Source organism: Odontesthes bonariensis, chromosome 24, assembly GCF_027942865.1.
Source record: "Odontesthes bonariensis isolate fOdoBon6 chromosome 24, fOdoBon6.hap1, whole genome shotgun sequence".
In the NCBI taxonomy this organism is placed as follows: domain Eukaryota; kingdom Metazoa; phylum Chordata; class Actinopteri; order Atheriniformes; family Atherinopsidae; genus Odontesthes; species Odontesthes bonariensis.
In genome coordinates, this window is record NC_134529.1 from 9,279,800 (window position 1) to 9,300,208 (window position 20,409).

The 20,409-nt window shown below is 40.0% G+C and overlaps 2 protein-coding genes across 3 annotated transcripts in view; one reads left to right on the top strand and one right to left on the bottom strand.

Moving 5' to 3' along the window:
• dlgap2b (discs, large (Drosophila) homolog-associated protein 2b) overlaps nucleotides 1-9,000 on the bottom strand; it is a 79,858-nt gene extending 70,858 nt beyond the window's left edge. Inside the window, exon 1 of the mRNA XM_075458474.1 lies at nucleotides 8,538-9,000. Within this exon, the coding sequence (XP_075314589.1) occupies nucleotides 8,538-8,670 (133 nt within the window). The 5' untranslated portion in view covers nucleotides 8,671-9,000. The remainder of the gene's footprint in view (nucleotides 1-8,537) is intronic.
• Nucleotides 8,272-20,400, top strand: LOC142374708 (uncharacterized). Of its 2 annotated transcripts, XM_075458475.1 has the most exons (13): nucleotides 8,275-8,322; nucleotides 11,894-11,995; nucleotides 12,692-12,810; nucleotides 14,240-14,710; nucleotides 15,805-15,878; nucleotides 16,262-16,857; nucleotides 17,584-17,671; nucleotides 17,755-17,830; nucleotides 17,920-17,956; nucleotides 18,267-18,363; nucleotides 18,443-18,559; nucleotides 18,982-19,041; nucleotides 19,568-20,400. In XM_075458475.1, the coding sequence occupies exons 3-13, from the start codon at nucleotides 12,768-12,770 to the stop codon at nucleotides 19,655-19,657; spliced, it is 1,749 nt and encodes a 582-aa protein (XP_075314590.1). In that variant the 5' UTR covers nucleotides 8,275-8,322; nucleotides 11,894-11,995; nucleotides 12,692-12,767; the 3' UTR covers nucleotides 19,658-20,400. The 2 variants fall into 2 exon arrangements, with proteins under 2 accessions (XP_075314591.1, XP_075314590.1); XM_075458476.1 differs by lacking the exon at nucleotides 11,894-11,995 and having other exon boundaries at nucleotides 8,272-8,322.
• The last annotated feature ends 9 nt before the right edge of the window (nucleotides 20,401-20,409 follow it).

Below are 20,409 nucleotides of genomic sequence, written 5' to 3' on the forward strand. Positions count from 1 at the left end.
AGAGACAAGTAGAATTTAGTTGAAAATATCCCTTTTTTCAAAAAAGATAAACCCATAGTTCATTTTGTTTAAAAAAAAAAACATTTAGGACTTTCTTGTGGATAGTTTGAATATAAAATGCAAAGCCAGTATTTAATTTGCATGAATTAGTATAATGAAATGCAATGGACTGTGGACCTGTCCAAGGTGTACCCTGCCTCTTTAGCCCCCTCCCCAAAACCGAAGGGAAGCAGCTGGCTTGCCTCTGTCCTGTCCCGAAAAAAGCCCTTCTGGCTCCTGCAAAACTAACAGAATTGTTAAATCCATGAACCAGCAGAGAAGATACTAGTCCAGGCCAATAAACACAACAGTACTTAATCCATCATGAAATTTTATACTATTGCTTTATAGGTGTAATTTTACAAGACTAAGCTAACCAACAACAGACATTTAACTACACCGTAAATTAAAGAATTGTGTATTCCAAAAAGTCATACTGTTCCTTTAACCATCTTTAGACTATGGAGAAATCAGTCAGTTGTAATGAAGGCCATTCTGTCCAATACGTTCAATTTCCCATGGTAATACATATGTTAACCTTTAGGGGCAGCTGATGTAGCTTTCCACTCTTATTCCGGCTAAATGAAGCATTTCAGAATGTGAGCCTATCTGCTGGAGGATCAAAGAAAGAAAAAGCCCCCTGGGAACTGCAAGGAGCTGAGACTCTGCTCCTCTGAGATCTTCCTCTGATTCCAAATGCCACGCATGACAAACGACCAGCCAGACACCTTGCTGCACAGGAAAGCAGCCTGATTCAGTCCACACAGCTGTGTGACTGTGCCTGCATGTATACATATAGGTGCGGGATTTAGCTCTGTGTACAGTGTGTGGGACTGTATAAATCAGCTCATGAGGATTAATGCTGCCACTGGTAAAAATGTGTCACAGTCCTCTACTGTATATATCACTGTACAGTTATAAAAGAGCCTGGGATACTATCTGTACTCAAACATGAATTAACATGAACACTTCTTGCTAAAACAGGTTGATGGTGCTTTGATTTTTTTTTGTCGATCCTAATCAACAAATATGTGCTTTCCTGGGCAAAAGAATACAGCAGCCACTGAAAGATTTGAACTTACACACACATTCAGAGGAGTCTTTCAGCCCTGTCAAACAGCAGAATGCAGAATTTGGTTATCACTGCAGCACCAGCTACTCTCAATGTCTCATCGTGACATTATAAAGAGTGTGTGTTTGGAGGACGAAATTGATGGACCCTCATTAGGGTCGCTTACAGGATCGGGCTTTGCAGAGTCAGACCCGGTATGTGATTGAGAGATTGAGAGATTGAGGGACCTGCAAGAAGGATTGCACCGTTCAGCTGTTGTTCAGCAGGTTTCCCAACATCAGAGCGATGGAGGAAGTTCTCCTGCACCCACTCATCCATCCCCCGGTTGTTACACTAATACCCACTTTCTCTAATCTCTTCATTTCACCCCCCCCCCCCATCTATTCATAACAAAAAGATTCCTGAAGACATACAGAAAACTGAAAGAATATTTTTTTTCTGTCTCTACAGTCAAACTGAATCCATAAAAATGATTACATAATGATCAGCTATTGGTATAAAAGAAGACAGGGTGTCAGTTACTTCAAAGCCACTAACTCTGCCGACGTTTGTGACCATAAGAAGGTCGATGAAAAGCTGTTTGGCCACACTGTCAAGATGAAAATCCCTTCGCTACCCATCGAGAAGCCTGGATGAAGAGCAATTCCTCCCACCCTGCTGGATTCTGTTACACACATAGACATTCACATACACACAAGTGTAAGGATCGCTGTAATTGTTGTGGGGAGAAGAGGTCTTTTTGCCCCATAAGTGAAGCCAAATGTGTTCCTTTGAGAGCTTTGATTTCTATCGATCGCAAGGAATACCAGTTACCTAATCTGCTGAGGCAACTTGTCTTCTACCTGTTAAATTCACATGCACGTACGGCTGTAACAGACCCACAGAAAAGGTCTTGAGAAAGAGTAAAAAAATAAATAAAAATAAAGAAGAGTTGAAACATTTTCCTAGATGAGTCTGGGTCTTCTTACCTTGTAGTGAATCTATGTTCCGGAGACATTGGAGCACTAATGCGGCGTGTCTTCACACGATGACAGAGAAGCGGCTGACAGTCATGCAGAGGTGTGTCACATATGAGAACGGACAGGGAAAGCAGGATTTCTCCTCTGTGTTTCTGTTCCTTTCTTATGTTTTTCCAAAGCCCTCAAAGGAATGGAGCACTGACATAGGAGGAAGAAGAGGAGGAGGAGGAGGAGGAGGAGATGGAGGAGGAGGAGGAGGAGGAGGAGGAGGAGGAAGAGGTGGAGGTGGAGGAGGAGAAGGAGGAAGAGGAGGACAGGGAAGGCTGAGGAGGGAGCAGTCTGCTGGGCTGCTGTGGATCACCTGGAGCAGTGTTGGGCTCCGCATTTACTCCTCCACTGCAGCAGTACGAGGCAGCGGCGCGAGCTGCATGTTGCTCCCACAGATCACCACAAAACAAGGACACGGAGTTTCCATCTGCTGGATTCAGGATTCTGCAGCTCTGTAGCCCCACACGCTCCCATCCCCATCAGCATGCACACCCGTGCTGCCCCTCTCTGCATTTCTCTGTTTTTATGCCTTTGCATCACACTCCTCTTCCTCAAGCACAGGTTTATTACGAGTCACAAATGTGTTGCCATTTTATGCTGCGCTATTTCTTTGCTCTGCATCCATGTATTGAGTGGTGCTTGTGGTCATCTGTCTGGGGCTCTCAATTATAAAATGCCAAGCTTCATCAAACCTCAGCCAAACGCTTTCTCTGCGATGACATCACTCCTCTGACCAAAAAGGAAGGAGTCATTTCCTGGTCTTGTCAGGATTCTGCTTGCATCACAGAGATCAGACACATTTCTTGTGCCATGTGCAGGTGTTTAAATGGCATTCAATCTATTGACAAAGTTAAATAAGACTCAACGGGAAGCCAAAAACCAATGGTTCCACTTCAACTCAGCACAGCTTCAAGCTAATTACACCAAACTTCCCGAATACTGAGACACCTCTAATCCAAACTAGAATCACACAGTCCACCAGCCATCAGAGCACTTTATCTCAAAGTTCAACTGCCCTCACATTCCTCTTAGGTCCTCTTTCCTTCACCAACCTCTCCCCTGTCCTACAGCACAGCAGAGATTCAAAGGCTGACAGACAATATGAGGGAGGAAGAAATACAAATTGGGAAAGGAACATATTGATTTCAGATTCAATGTAAGACTCATTGATATTCTGAGAAGCAAAGCTGCAGACAAAAGCAATTGTCAAGATAAAAATTAAGATTAAGATCAGATTTATTGTCATGCATACACACGAAACTTGTCCTCTGCTTTTAACCCATCCTGGTTGGCACACACATGCACATGTACATGATCACACACTCAGAGACAGATGCCAACCTGGAAGCCATGAGGCACCCAGGGAGCATGGGGGGGGTACCGTGCCTTGCTAAAGGGCACCTCAGCTGTGACAAGGAGGTGGACTGACACCCCTCCAGCTATCAGTTCTACCAATCTTTTTTGAGTGGCGGGAATCGAACCGCCAACCTTCCAGTTATTGGATGACCGACTCTAACCACTGAGCCACTGCCGCCCCGTTGACATGTGAGCAACAGACAATCTAAATCTAAAAGATTAACACATGAATATATCAAACTTTATGTAAATATGACTCCAAAGTACCATGATAAATTTTTTTTATACTACACACAACTATGTGCAAACTGACAGCTAATCAACTCAACTCAACTCAACTCAAACTTTATTTATAGAGCACATTTAAAAAACAACCGAGGTTGACCAAAGTGCTGTACAGGATAAAAGCTGCATTAAAGGTAAAAGTGAATAATGCAACCGTTCCAAGCAGTTAAAATCAATAGACTAAAACACAGTGCCATAAAATAGAATAAAATAAGTTCAAATAAAATACTATAAAATAAATAAAATAAAGATATAAAACAAATCAAGGTTATCAGCCAAGAGTCTACTTAAATATGATTAAAAGCCAGGGAGAAAAAGTGGGTTTTTAAGGAGGATTTAAAAGCCTCAAAAGATCCTACAGATCGAATGTGCCAGGGAAGGTTATTCCAGAGCCGAGGGGCCGCTGCCACAAAGGCTCGGTCACCTTTGGTTTTGAGTTTTGTTTTGGGGGGGAAAACAGACAGACAGAAACTAGTCATTGTATTTATTAGTATTTTCTGCTCATTTGATTATAAAAACCTCTGTCCCATACATAATTCCAAACGCTACCACCAATCAAACAAAAAATTTTAATTTTGAGAGATATCTAAATTCCAATTCTAAACCTAACCAAAGCAAGAAAATGGCATGACGTTTAAGACATAGGAGCAGGAGCCATATTGAAATGCATGTAACAATTGAAGATTTTCTCATTAAAAGACAACTGTCTTGTGTTCTGGGGATTTTTTTTTGGATTAAATCCTAACAAATGCTATTTTTCATTGCAGCATAAACTGCTGAGCAGCCAAAGCGACCCAAATAAGTCAACTAATTTCTAATTTTTCCAAGGAAACACTATGCAGTCTGTATTGTATTGTGTGGGTTGGTGCTGAGAATGAATATAACAGTAAACAGTCCCACCTAGTGGAGTAATCCTGCTTTGGTTTAAAAAATAAATAAATAATAATTTTTAAAAAACTAGAACTAACTGCTTTTATATGTTCAATATGCTCATTTTTAAAGTTTTAATTTATTCTCTGACAAATAGTTATGAACAGGATCACTGCTCCTGATACTGGGCTTGCTTGCTTAATTTTCTTTAAAACGATCCTGTCCACACGGTCATTAACTTTCTTTCTCAACCTTGAGAAAATGATGACTTAGGCAAGAAGAGCAAGTTCTGCGGGGAGCTGATAAGCTGATAAAACTCCAACAATTCTTTAGGTTATGCACATCAAACAAGCAGAGAAGTTCCTCTATCTTTCCTCACTTTATCACAAGCCTTTGTGCTGACAAAGCCGGCAAAATCACCGCAGGACCCAACACATGATTAAATCTCCACGTGTGGTCGGCCTGGAACTTCACTGTCAGCTCATTTGTAACGTAAATAGGCATTATCACGATATGATTAACATGCATGACCATTTTTCTTGTGCTGTCACATGCCTTAGTTTTTTCTTTTTTTTTCAAGAGGGAGGTTCTGATAAACCATTGCAACAGTAGAAACAAAACAAGAACTGATTTTCAGATAAACTCCAAATGAACAGGGTGTTTTTTAATGAGCAAACCAGAAGGGTAGTGAGTATCTCTGCGTAAAAAATATTCAAATCTGGTGGTTTTATTTTCTTTGTATCCCAGACTCCTTTCCGTGGTGTGACCTTCCTTTCTTTGTCTGTCATGTCTGTAAATCATACTTCAAATAAATGAAGAAAAGTGAGATTATTCTTACATGATTTCATCTTGGCCTTTGGCTTCAAAAGCATAACAGTGGCAGTAATAATTTGAGTTTTGCACTGATGTGAGCTAGCATTTGATCATGAGACATTTCCTCAAAATGCCAGGAGAAAAGCAGTGGAACCCTGCAGCTCTTTTTCCTTGGATGCTTCTATGTGCTCTGACTTCTGCTGAGAGGAGTGATGCAGAGTTTAACTAATTAATGACTTTCTAAACACTTATACTCTTTCTACCTTCCAGATCTCTTTACGGTTCTTGGTTCTAAACTGGATCAAGCACATTTGATAGACTCTTTGAGAGGAAATTAGCAATAATTTCTCATCACTGTAAGCAGCTGGTGTTATCAACTGAGCCTAATCAATAGCCATATGAATTGTACTCTGAGATGAAGCATGTATTGTAATGTAAACCGTTTAGCTCGTAGTGTCAAATTTACCAAGATTCAACATCTCGTTTGGCTGTTTTCATCTGATCTGCAGCATGTGACCGTCTTACTTTATGGTCCAAAACATCGAATCATTAGTTAGATGGCCAGAAACCACAACTCCAGATAAATGTTGTTCTGTGTCTTTAAGTGTGTAAAAAAAGCAACTTTAATACCTAATAATGAGCTGTGGGTGGCATGATGGTTTGCAGTTTCCTCACAAAATTGTCTGAATCTCAGATGGAGCCCGTCTGTGTGCAGTTTGCATGTTGTCCCTGCACCTGCATGGGTTTCCTCCCACAGTCCAAAGAGAACCTAATCTGATTCTTAACTATCTGTACATATGCATGTAAACTTGTGTGGTTGTCCGTCTCTTTTTTTGCTCCATCAGGAACTGGTTGCTGTTGTTCATGGCAGATGTTACTCTAAAAGGATTAGTCGTATCTGGATTTCTGGGATGAAGCCAAGTTCGAAGCATCCTATTTTGTCAATTTTCTTCCATATCGTATTTGAAGTTAAGCAAATCACAACTTTCCCTCCAGTCTTCACCGATCTTCTTATTAGTCCATATTGAAGTAACTCCCTCGTGTATGAATGGTAAATTTGATGTATGGATTTGTTACACCATCCTGAGGCTGTCCAAAAATTTACATCAGCGAACAAATGGGTAGAGCTCCTATGAACAAAAAAGTGTTTATCGGAAGCCACAGTTCAAATAGGATCAGATCGAGATATCATAGCGACTGAGACCAGCTGCACTACTTGGCCTCCCTCATCAAGGCTTGCAGCTGTATTTTATTGTTTTGTTTTAAGAGATAATATGTGTAGTGCACGTGTGTAAAAAAAAAAAAAAAAAAAAAAAAAAAAAAGGGCTAAGAAAGTCTTGGCACCAGTTAAGATGCTGTCAATTACTTTTCCTAAAATAAACCTTCACTCACACTTGGCTCTGCCTCCAGTTTGGGATTACACAGGTTTATTTTAAAAAGAAGAAGGATATGATTCGAGCCAATTTTTTTATCTTATTTAAATGGCCATATGACTTTTCTTTATTTGCACAAAGACATTTAGTGAAATAAGCAGCCAACAGCAGCTGGTGTACGGAAAGTCAACATTTAGTAATTCAACTTAACATAATGACAGTCTTAGAAAGACAGATTCAAACTGCCAGGATTTCATTCAGAAGAAACCAAAAGGATAATCCCCCATCTTGTGGGATGGGATTTGTCCGAGCTGGCAGTCGCCAACAAGCTTGATCTAATACACATATCCATAAATATATCATCATTCTATCGAAACCACCACACAATTCGCACTTCCTCTTTATTCAGAGTTCCTGGATAGAACATGTAGAAATGACTCCAATATATGGCAGGTACTGTGCCATTATGAAGCAACGAGCAGTTTTACAATGTCTGAACAAAGCCGAGGATGATCAGGTCTGCTGGAACTCTATGAAAGCAGTGAAGGTAGAGGTGAGGAATCATTTGTATGCTCATAGATCCACTTTTAATTCATACGGCAAAGGTGAAAAGTTACATTTAGGCCATTTATGAGAATTTCATGGAATTCTTGAAGACAACCTCGAAATGTGGTGAACAGAAATGAGTTGTGTGTAACTTAGTAACTTAGTACCTGTTAACCAAGAGGCCTGATCTTTGCATCAGTGTGGCTGGATCTGTATAATCTTTGGGTGGACATTAAAGGAGTTCTAGAGGAAGCGACTACAATATATAGTCTCTTGCAATAGACACAGCACCTCTTAGAATAAATGCATTTTTGGTTTATTCCTATTTATTTGTTGTTTGAAAGGGGAATATAGAAAATCAAGAGTGAATACTGTTAAAGCTATTGTCAAAGAGCAGCTTTGGACGTGATGCCAGGCCATTGAGGACACGAACAGGGAAGCCATCATCACTGCACTCTCATTTCTTTCATACCACTGCTTTCGTCAAACCATTAGACATCAGGTAAAAAGAAAAACGTCCGTTTAAGCTGAACAATATCGCCTCATTAAGACTGAATTACTGACCCTTCCCACCTCTTACCTGAGTCCTTCTCAAAGAAAAGACAGCAGTGAGTCTGTAGTAGCCATGGTAACACCTGTGACAAATGAAAAGATGGATGACAGATATAGTACAATACAGCTGAGTCACTCCACACACACACATTGACTGAATGGAGGGGAACAGCACAATGGGAATATGTGGGCATACATAGACAGGAGAAACTTGAAGGAACAAGTGTGGGTCCCCTCCATTCACAGTGCCTTTCACCAAGGGAAAATTACTGCCCCCAGCTCTACCCTCCACCTCCAAACACATGCACACTAATTCTCACCACACCTCACCCACACACCATGCATCATTGAGTGAGATTGATTGATCGGTGTGGGAAACAGGAGCACGTCCAGCGGTGAAAATTATTCAGTAAGTGACTCATTCTCGCTCTCTACAGAACTTCTGAGGGTTTCTGAAACGTGCACTTGGCCAGGTGTGACACGCGGGCTTCAGACGGTCAAAATTCAAACCTCTTTCAAATATCGTGTGAATGCACCTGAGGCCATATCCAGTAACAACAAAAACAAGCTGCGTCGCAGGCTCGGCTCATGCACGAACACGACGCCGCGCGTCTAGTCTCGTACCTTTTTCAGCGCTGACATCTTCCGCCTCACAGGTCACTTCTTCTTCGATAGTAAACGGGAGATAAATAAAAGAAAGGCGATCATGTCCCTTGGAATCCGTGAAAATATTCATTGCCGTGTTCGTTAGAAACATCTGCAGAAGAGCGGCCGTAGTTTCCCATGATGGAGGCGGCTTGTGTGCGTTTCCCTGTCCGACGCAAGTCCTGATGCGGCTGCAGACTTCATTCTTAGGAGATGACTTGAAATACACTGATGTTGTGGTCACTGAGAGCCGCCCTGCTGCTGTTGTGAAGGCACCCTATATCAGACGCCATTTTTTTTTTTTTTTTTTACCAATTTTGCGCCTATTGTAGCCAAGTATTGATCCCACGTAGGAGATAACGTTACACGAAACTTCTTGATGCAAACAGAAGTATTTTGAAATTAAGAACGCCACTGTATCTTACTCTAATACCACGAATATAATGTACATGCTTAAAAAGTCACGGTACACTAATTAGTGACATCAATACGTTCAAATCACCGATGACTGATAAGAAACGTTTATTTCTCAAATAAAATTGTAACATGGTGCTTTGCAGAGTGTATGCAACGGATTAGTCTTTTTTAATAGTCTGCTTTCTTCTAATGATAGTTTACTTCAGTGATAGACGTGCAATGAAATAACCAGTCTTATGTATCTATTTTGATTGCTGAATGACGTTGTGAGCAAGTGTTTAACACTGTAACATGAACATGAATTAAAAGGTGAATCATTTTTTTAAGATGATTCAATCCCAATAAGTTAGGAGAAAAATCATAAGAATGTATGTTATTTGTTGACAGATTACGTTCCAAAGATGCATAAATGGGGGTTAAACTGTGTTGTTCCTGCAACCTGAACTGTATGATGACAGTATAAGGTTAGGTTTATAAAGGAATGTGAATAATTAAAGGTATCCTGACCTTCAACAACTATTCTACTAAGGTACCCTTAAGCAAGTTAACTCACTCCAGCAGCAATTAGGCTCTTGGGTATAGGTTCACTGTTGTGTACCTGCAACTCCTGAAGGGATTGCTGAGCAGCAGTGTGGTGCTGAAGCACAAACACATATATATTTACTATATTTACTTATATTTCTTAAAAAAACAAACAGGTGGACTATATATTTAAAAATTACTGTAATTCGTAATTGTAAGTCTACACATTAATCTTATTTTTATCACTTATTGCACAAGAATATATCTTATACAAACACTTGTTGACCTTTAAGCTAAAGATTTATCAAGTTCTGCTTTTCTTGGCACTTTGTAAACTTCTAAAGAAGTTTAAAGAGTTTAAAGGGGAAAAACGACTGTTTATGGTAATAAAAGTGAGTGGGTTTAATGCGAGGAGACATGGAGGGACTGATTGCTAAGAAACTGATTTTGCAGAATGGTGTTCAGGTCCGGGAGGAATCTTGTGGGTGAAGAGTACAAAACATCCAGAAGCGGAAAACGGCTGCTTCTTTGTATTCAGGGAATTCACACTGCATAGTCCAGAAGATTATACTCTGTCATTAGCATTGTAAATCATTCTGAATAAACATTACAAAGCAATAAACACAATTCCTGTGTTATCTCTGACCAATAGTTTCAGCACTCTGCATGTAGATGTATGTTAAATATTTCTTTCTGAAGGGTAAAATAAACAAATGTATGCGTTTTATTAACAGACAGCTTAACTTTTTCATTTAAAGCATTTTCGATTGTTCTGTTTCATCTTATTTGTCAGCTCTTCCATGAGCAGCAATGTCAAGAAAAACTGTTGTGAAGCCCCTGGATGCTCATTTTCTGTAACCTCCACAAAAGTTCTGTACTTTGTATTTAAACCGATAGCTTCATCAGTTGCAGTATGGAAAAACCAATCAGATGTATTTTAAAACTATAAAGATAGATTACACTTTTTCAAGGAACCGTTCTGCGTGAGCAATGCGTTTTATTTTTTCTGTTATCACTAAATATGGACACGAGTGGGCGCCAGAGATTCACCTTTACAGATCTCTGTCCAAGGTGCTGAAACATTTCAATTGTAACTTCACCTCTAACAATTACTATGACTGCTGTTGTGTTTTAAAAGCTGCAGTGTCAGTCATCTTTAAACACAGACTTGTGTTTCATCGTGGTGCTGAAGAGTGAACCCCATTCCTTCATCAACAGGATGTCTTGTTTCTTTCTGACAGTTTGATTTCACACGAACTCATAGGTCAAGTGACTCAATGTAGGGTATATAAAATGTTTCCTTTCAGTCTTTGGTTCTGCAACAGGCTGTCTGACACCCCCCCACACACACACTCATATTTTTGGCATCATACAGAACCATCATCTCTCTGCTCATGTCGTTTGTGATTTGATTCCATTGCAAATAAGCAAAGAAAAAATTATTTGAATTTGTTCGCTTCTGTCATTAATTTTCAGGCTTATTTGCACTTTAAGACTCGTCGCCTGACCTCTGTTTTGGCAACCTAATGTAAAACCAGGATAAAATCGTGTCATTTTATTTTAAAAGCCATATCAACTCTGTTTATTTCCTGATATTAATTATATCAGGAAATAAAGGATATATCAAATACATTATATCAGGATATAAATAAACACCAAAACCAAGTTTCCCTCGTGTGAGTTAATTCGTTTCTACTGTGATCTCTTTTGCTCCTGAAGCAGGCTATTGATCATATAAAGCGTTGTGTTTATTATTAGCACAGTACAAACTTTCTCTTGCGGGCGCGCCCTCGAATGACCTGAAACTCAGCCTCTGGGGGATTTTAATGGATGAATAAGCAAAGTTATGCCGTGTCTGCTGAACATTGTTGGGCTGTTTTGTTTTTTCTCTGCGCCTGTTAGCCATGACAGATGCTATGTGACAGGACACACCTGCAGACCGTGTGAAAGCATACCTGTTGTACTTGTAAGTCGGACCTACGTGCCGCCACACCTGCATTAAACAAAAGGTAATTAGCCTCCTGCCGGTGTGACAGCGTCTTAGCATTCTTGCGCTCTGATTTATCGGCAAAACAGCATTTTACTCACCAGACAGTAGCCTTTATTGTTTAGTATTTTATTTAGTATTCTTTATGATTTAAATAGTTCTAAATAATGTCATTATGAGCCCTCACGTCGTTTATGGAACGAGCAGCTGCTGCGCAGCCACTTTGTTTCTGCCTCCTTCGCTTTTTGACGCATTGGATTTAAAGGCGAAGCAGCAGTGTTGGGTATGACTGGATTCAAGTTATAGATGGTGTCTGCCTTTTTTTATTCTATGACACTGTGGTGGATATGATTTATTGGAGAAAATCCCTCGAAAATGTCTCTAAGTCGACCTGTGAATTTGGGATAAGGGACGAAGGGCACCCCGGCAAGGAGGTCTAGACACTCGGAGAAGAAACCCACCGGACAGCCGGGCACCAAACTGGACAGCTTCCAGCTGACAGACTGAGCAGGTAGGATGAATGAACCTTGAAGCTTTCTGATGTGTGCAAGGTGGCTGATTGGATTCAACACCTGCCATACCCCTTAAATAAAATGGTATCAATGCCGAAAGGCTACAGATTGTTGATTAGAAAAAAACCTTACTACAAACTTTAGTCACCAGCAGAGCAGTTTAAAATTTGGCTGGCACTTAAGAAATGGTGTATGTGAGTGGCAGAGGAAACGATACGTTGATCTAACATTTTAGCTGTTTCGATTATAGAGTTCATACTCCCGATGGGCCGATCCTGGATTAATGTGTTGTAGCTGTAAAATAAATAAATAAATAATTAAAATGATACAATTACCTTCAAATGTAGTTCATCCTAACCAATTGTATATACACCGAATTAATCTGATAATATTCCCAATGTGTAGCAAAATCTCGGTTATCAAGTTTAGGGCACCTGACTTTTACTGAAACCCCTGGTAACCTTAAATCGCATGGTTTGTTGGTGGAGTTTGGTCGATTCCGAAGCAAATCGGCTTTGTGTTGACATGATCTTTTGGATTTAACTCAATAACTGTGGTGCTGTAAGACACAGTATGTCTGGCTTATTCATTTCGAACACACACACTTCCTGAGAGTAAGATGACTCAATCAGTCCAAAGTTCATACTCGTGAAAAATGCACATTTATTCCCTTGTTTCCCTTGTTCAAACAACAGTGGAGCCTCAAAAGACAGAGGAGGCAGTGAAGGACAACAGGGGGCATCCTGTCAAGAGACCTAGCCCAAGTGGATCATGGGTAACCATAGTGGCAAAGACAGCCGGCAGTACCCTACAGGTACCACACACAATGACACAATTTTCCTCCAGGTTTTAAAGAAGGTATTTATGCACTTTGCCTCTTTTCAGTGGTTCATATATGAATTTACTCAGAAGTTAATGTTATTCTGTGATGCAGCAAAACAGCAGCTCTTTCCACTGAAGAAAACACCAGTATTGCATGCTACTCTGCTTCTTTATGTAACATCTGAAAATGGTTAAATTAAAAAAAAGAAAGTCTCAGAAGACTTGCAGCTAACATTCCATTCTGTTTGAATAGCATGTTTTTCGCTTTAACACAGTAGCTAAACATAAATGTGGGACCATCACATCCTATTGTTTATATAAAGCATATTGGTGTACTGCAACAGCAGGAAATATATTTTTTAAACTGACATATACTGATTTAAAAGAGACATGCTTCATTGATCCAACTTAAACCAAAATGATATTACAAGATTTGTTTGTAGATTCAAATGGCAAAGTGGGGAGTGCAGATGCATCTTTGCACCAGGTAAATTCTGGTGTTATCAATGATCATTAAAACATTTCTATGGACTCATGAATGCTCAATCTGCTTTTTTAGTGAAACAAAAGCTGTATCCCAGAAAACTTGGTAAAAGTTGGATCCAGCAGCATCAGGCTTTTCTTCATATTATTCATAGACTTTCAGTTCAAAGCATCCCAGACCAGCTCTGACTTAACATATGAAATTGCTCAGCCTCACAAGCCTCATCTTCAATCGACCCCTCTCCCAGTTTCATTCTTATGTGCAGCTGTTTAAAATGCGGCCCCTGGTTTTTGTCCCTTGGCTGTCAGTATGCAGGAAGTGGGCTCAGGATAGGGGATGAGAATAGCTCCACTGCTGCAGACTACATCACACTGCTGCCAGGGAAATGATGAGTCTGCAAAATCTTACACTACAGCTCAAGGACAAGGAGGGGAAGAAGGAAAAAACAGCTGGAAATTTCTCCAGCCTGCCAAAATATGCATGCTATTAATCGGATAAGATCTGCATCACACAAAATCATTTTCAGCAGGGGATGACACATTGGGAAAACTCCATTGTGATCGCGTTTAATTCATATTGGAATGTCTTTTGGAGATTCACAGGTCCTGTGGGATTCTTGCATGTCTAATGATGGATGAAATGCCTCTCTGGTAGCAGTTTGAGCAGCTGTTAGTAGATATGAGAAAATCAACTCTCTTCCTGCATCTTGCCACATGGGGGAACAGCGCGTGTTTGCCTGCCAAGATATTTGCAGCAGAGGCTTTTTTGCTGCATCAGTCAGACCAGGATAGTTAATAAGGGAGTGGACGCTGACTGCTTACATAAAGGCAACAGAAGAGAGGGGCTTAGCACATTTTTCAACTTGTATATTAGAGGTTTTTAAAGCTAAGGACATTGGCATTTTCTTTTACCTTTTTTTTTATTTTTTTGCTCTCAGATTCCCCTTTAGATTTCTTCCACACACCTCCTACCTCACCCTCAGAGGCAGAGCTGGCTGCCATGGCCTTACCCACTGCAGCTTCCCCTGATAAGGCACAGACTCCATCATCAGCCGACAGCACCACCCCCTCCACCACCTCCCCCATCGCAAATTGGACGCAAAAAGTGTCGGCTCCCTCAGAGTGGGCAGTGATCAGCGTAGAGAACGTTGCCTCCTCAGAAACAAAAGTGAGCGATGCAGCAGGGAGACAGAAGGCCGTGGTTTGTCTGGACAGTCGGGAGTCGCAGCCTCTGTCCAGAGGATCGCCTTCAGAGCAGAGCTGGCAGGAGAAAGATAGTGGAATGGAGCCACAGGCTGCAGCGGTGAAAGCTGGAGAGGAGATGACCTTGGTTTTAGCAAGTCTGATGGAGCACTATGGGGCCTCACTTGGTCTAACCCCCAACACTGATATTACCACAGGAGCAGTAGGTAAGCTCTCTTAGTTTACCTGTTTCTTTTGTTTCCTTTGAAGAGCTTTAAATAAACTCCAACTGATTCTTGTCAGAGACCATGAGCAAAAGCTTAGTTACTGTGAAAAGTTGAGTGGGTAAAATATATTATTTTATATAAATACTCTTCAAAGTGCATCCCAACAATCAGCAGTCAGGGGCTCCTTCAAACATTTAATTGGCACCTTGTAAAATGGAAATAACTGCCCACAATAAATGAGAGGGCTATAAGAAGATGGCAATGACAGACATTTCCTCACATCATGATTTACCTTAGACATTGTGGTTAGCAGGAATATCTGAGATCAAGTTGAGTAGTTTAAGATCAAGAAAACATTCTGAGCCCTTGTCAGATTGCAAGACAAGCAAACCAAATCTCCTGTTTGTTAAATCTTCCTAAAGGTCTTTTGCAATTGCACAAATTTTACCTTTTGTGGAAGACTCGTCATATTAAAACTTTTTCTTTATCAGTAGTGCCATAAAAATCAGTCATTGAGCGTTATCTAATTCAATCTGACCAAACTTGGCAGACTGAGGAAGTCAGTGTAGAACTTGTTTTTCTACAATGAGCAGATGTATGTTCAAAGGAAAACGGGATGCAGAATTTTACAGAACCCCTCTGCAACTCTTACAGCATGGGGGTAGATTGATCATGGTTTGGGTTTGTGTTGCAGCTAGGACCACAGAAATATGTCACTTGTCGAAGGAACGATAGATTCAGTTAAATAACTGCAAATTCTGAAAGCCAAAATTTGTCTGTAAAAACGGTGACTTTTACAACAGGATAATAATCCTTAACACCTCTACTCTACAGTGGGCGACCTCAAGAGGTGCAAGTCAGGCTTTTTTTTAACCTTCTTATGCGAGTTCCTTATTGTTCCCTAATGCTTATTCTAGCGGGTATGTAAAGCACAGTTATCGTTAAAGTTAGCTGTGGTTTTCCCTGTTTTCATTTAATATGTTGAATGGTTTTCCATGAAAGACACAACCTTTCAGGAAACAACTAACGTACCTGTTCTGATCACTGCTGTCAGACTTCAGTCTATTTTGTGTATTTTATTTTCCAACTGTCAGAGCTGCTCAGACGCTTTATAACGGAGAGAGAAGAACTGGTCGAGGAGTTGGACACGCTCCAAGAGACACACAGGGTGAGTTGAAAATGCAGTTCCTGGGCCACTGTTCACAGGTCATGAATCTAAAGAAACACGTTTTCTGTAACATACAGCAAACTTGCAGCAAACTTTATGGTTACCTGAGGTCCTTGACAACACACAACAAATATAAGACACATGAAAATCTTAAATGTAAAATTTATTTTGTTTTATTTTATTTTTTATCTTTAGTGTCATATGACATGACCGTAGCTTATTTTTAACAACCCATGTTGTGGTGATAAGAATCTCTCAATGAATACTTGGAGTGCTTAATCTATCCAATTATTTGCACACAGAGGTCAGAAACAGTAATAATGGAGCCATACTGAGAATAGTCAGCCTTTAACTTAAGGTTACAGTGTTTGTTTTGTTCCCAGACAGAGAGGTTGGAGTGGAATCAGTTCCAGTGTGACCTGCAGGTTGCGGTGTCTGTGGCTGATCGGCTGCGGGTTGAGTCGGAGCAGGCGCTCTGTTTGCTCCAGAACAGTCACAGAGCGGTGGAGGAGCAGCTGGCTCAGGCCCTCAGCAGACAGCAGGTGATGGAGCAAGAGCTGGAGAACCTGAGACACGAGCACAGAGACGTCTGCCACAAACTAAGTGAACTCACTGTGCAGCGGCAGCAGGACCAAACCGACTTGTATATTGCGAGGAGTATCTACATGAAAGGTGGAGAAACAGACCAACAGGCAGACAGACAAGAACCTGAGGAGGTATCAGAGGTTAAAACACAGAAATTTATAGAGGAAGCTGAAACTGAAGCTAAAGATGAGAACAGCGAAAATCAAGATGTAGTCGATAAAAGTGGAGCTCATGATCCTGAGAAGGAAAATGGATTTGGAAACATGCTGCTGACAGGAAAAGGGGTGGCGGAGGGATACATTCGTAGTTTGGCTGCTCTGGAGAAGAAAAAAGAAGGTGGTGGTCATGGACAGAGAGATCCAAGGAAGATTGTGATGCTGTCTGAGAGATCTTGGTGAGTCAAAACGAAAATCCATGCTACAGTCATCCAACTGCAGACAATATGAACCAGGGGGTGTTTGAGGTTTTTCTCATTAGCTTTATTCAATTTATTCATTTACATCCAATTTCTGCCTCGTCCGTGTGGTTGTATCATCTATTGCTGAACGATGGTTCTTGATGCAGTGCCATGTTGGGGATAAAAGCTCATGGGTGTGCTGGTTGCACCCTTACCCTTGCTTTCTCCACGGAAATTCCTCCAGATTACTTGACTTGATTAATGCTGTCTTGCTCTGGAGGGGGGAAATGTGCAAATCCTTTCTGATCATATTTCAATGATTTTTCTCACACATGTGTTGACAAAATGGAGGTCTTCTACTGATATGTGCTCCTGAACGACACTGCTTTGATGCCAAATCATGATTACAATTAACTGTTTGAAATAACATCTTTAATATTTTTTCTTGTGTCATTACTAGCCTTAAATTGCCAGTCCCAACTTTATTTGTAATGTGTTGCAGGTCTGAAATGTAAAAATGGATATACAGTATTCTAACAAATTAAATGAATTTTATGTAACAAAACACAAAATAACTTTGATTCATATTGTCTGCAATTAAATCATTGTCAAAGTAAATGTCGTTTTTTAATTGGCATTTTCCGTTCTGTCCTCAATTTTCTGATTTTGGGTCGCACAACAAAATATTACTAAATGTAATTTTTTTTTTCTTTCGTCCTTTAGGAGTCTCTCTCGCCTTCCTCTTCAAACTGATTCCTCAAGTGAAAATGGGACTTCAAAAACCATGAGGACAACACTGCCTTTATGCAAGGTAAAACATGTTGGGCTGATAGGCTCTCAAGATTCTATAGAATCTAAATAGGCATTGATATGATTGCTGTTATTTAACTCCAGAAAGAAGAGCCAACAAAAGGGAGAAGGATGGACCACATTTTGAAGCGACAGGACAGTTGGTCCAGCTTCTATACGGGTGAGCTTAAACCTGCCAAATCGCCATTCTAGTTGTTTGACAGCTAAAGTGTGCAGTTGTGTGACTGTGGCTGCATCTGTTTGTTGCAGGAAAACAAGAGGATGATCAAAGCTCAGATTCTATCAAGTGAGGGGCTGTACAGCTTTATGTTGATTATGACATTCCTACATGCTGAATTCTGTGAGTGAAGGCGAAGGAGAGGCTTACCGTTAAATATCATTTAATTGGTTTTCTAAAACTTGAAAACAAAGCCAAGAGGAGATGAAATTTGAAGATTTCAACATTTGATTTGAACATTTTTGACCAGTGACGCCAAAATATGACTGCGTACCCCACAAATTTTAAGTGACTTCTGACCACATTAGGAAAACTGGAACATAAATCAGTCTTTTGTGAATAATTGATTATTGGTATAAATGTTTTCATACCTTTACAGACCTCAGGATGGTTTCAGTGCATTGCTGAGGCGCCATGGTGGCTCCAGAAGGAACTCCCTGCTGCGCTGGTGCCAAAGTCGCACCCAAGGTTACAAGGTTAGAGAGGAGATCTTCAATATCACAGAAATTTCAGTTGTATGAGCCACTGACTTCTCTTTTTGTTGCTTTGTGACAGAATATTGAGATCACCAACTTCAGCAGCAGCTGGGAGGATGGTTTGGCATTCTGTGCTGTTTATCACACCTATTTACCCACTCACATCCCCTACGACAGCCTCAATCCAGCTGACAAGGTAAAACTGTAACTGTATATTCACAAAGAAGTTTATTACAGATTAGAGTGCAGTGCTTTGTCATGACCAATGCTATATCCCTCAATTTTAAGGAAATTTATCCTGATCTGCAACCCAAATTTAATCATGAAATTCAGCAGGATAAATTTTCTGTAAACTTGCCGACAGACAAAAAAAACCCAGCACTGACAATGAAGTACAAAATACTCTATTTATAGACTTTTGATAGAAAGACAAGTGTCAGATAATTTTGTAGTTACAAATATAAGACATACCAACTGTGCGGACAGAAATGTATTTTAACGTATCTTATATGAATAATTGAAACTAGGCATACATGTAAATGATCACATTCAACACACACAAATCTATAATGCATCAATAAGTCAGTAAGAATGTGTATTTTGACTTGTTTTTAACAGAAGGAAAACCTGGATCTTGCTTTTAAGACAGGAGAGGGTGTTGGGATCGCAGCCACACTGGTGAGACATTCTATTTGGTGAACTTTACTCCAGATGTTCAGTGCAGATTTTTACATAATTCATGTGGAATGGTGATAGATTATGCAGCTTTAACCAAAAACTTATTTTCAGTTTTATAATTGGATTAAAGCCCATATCATGCTTTTTAGGTATTTACCTTTCTGTTGACAATAGTTCCTCTGTGCAGGTAAAGTGTACACAAAGCTTTAAGTGTACACCAGAGGGACTTATTCTTTACCACAAAAGAAAAAGCTCCTAAACGATCCAAAATGCCTGATGGAAGTCGAGCCTTTTCTTCCCTTTTTCTTAATGCCTGCCTAGTGGATATTTTACATTTTATTTTACAGCTGAAAAGGGTGCTGCAGCAATGTACAGTACAAGGAAAATGTTTTGTTTTTTTTAAACATTAAAGCATGCACATCTATTGAATTTGGGTACCAAAATTAAATGAATATGTGTCTTTAAAGTTTCTACAGTATTGTCTTCTCACGTCACCTTAAATTTTTTTTAATTAATTGTGTGCTAGACTGTGGAAGAGATGCTGAAGGCAGACGGACCAGACTGGCAGAGGGTGCTGGGATATGTCGAAAGTATTTTCCGTCACTTTGAGATGTGAAGTCATGCTCTTGCTCCTCTCCTCTTTGCTTTTATTGGAAATCAGGACAGACAAGATGGAGTTCTGTGTACAATGGACTCATCATCCAGGATTTAAATTGCATCTTCAGTAATGATATTCATGAACTGGTTTTATGTATTAATACAGTCTCTTTCACACTGAGACAGTTGCTGGCTGACTTTTGGTGGCAGAAACCAAACAGCATTGCAACCTGGGAGCAATTTTTATTTAGTTTTTTTTACTTTACACTGGAATCAAACTGGATCTGAACAGCTGCTGGGGAAATATACCGTAGAGCGGAAAAATCACCTCAGCAACTAGTTCCAGGTTACGGTCATATCACTGGGTGACGAGTGAGTTGGATTTGCACTGAGTTCAAAAAGACAATTAAGGAGCACTTTAATGTAAACATAGTTGTGTTTGGCGTTTTTAATTGGAATATTTCAGCATCTGGGTCACTTTATCTTGATGAATACTTTTTATTATGTACCTCTCTTGTCAATGATGTCCGCCTGTGTGCATGTATTCAAAACTAAAACACCAAAAATGGACAGACTGCTGACGTGTACTCTAAACATGGACTGTAAACTGGATTGTTTTTTTTGTTGTAGTCATGTTTTAACCATAATCACAACTAGGCCTTTTGGGAAATTTCTATTATATATGTAAATGTGTGTAATTGTTTTTAATACATGTTTAACGGATGAATAGTAAATGCATTAATAAAGTATATACATGGAAACTTTTACCCC

What these genes read in the sequence shown, in the direction of transcription:
- LOC142374708 (XM_075458476.1), top strand. Translation starts at nt 12,768, where the DNA reads ATGGGTAACCATAGTGGCAAAGACAGCCGGCAGTACCCTACAG. An exon ending in CAGCCGGCAGTACCCTACAG is followed by an intron (nt 12,811 to 14,239) that starts GTACCACACACA and finishes TTTTGCTCTCAG; the next exon opens with ATTCCCCTTTAGATTTCTTC. An exon ending in TTGGGATCGCAGCCACACTG is followed by an intron (nt 19,042 to 19,567) that starts GTGAGACATTCT and finishes ATTGTGTGCTAG; the next exon opens with ACTGTGGAAGAGATGCTGAA.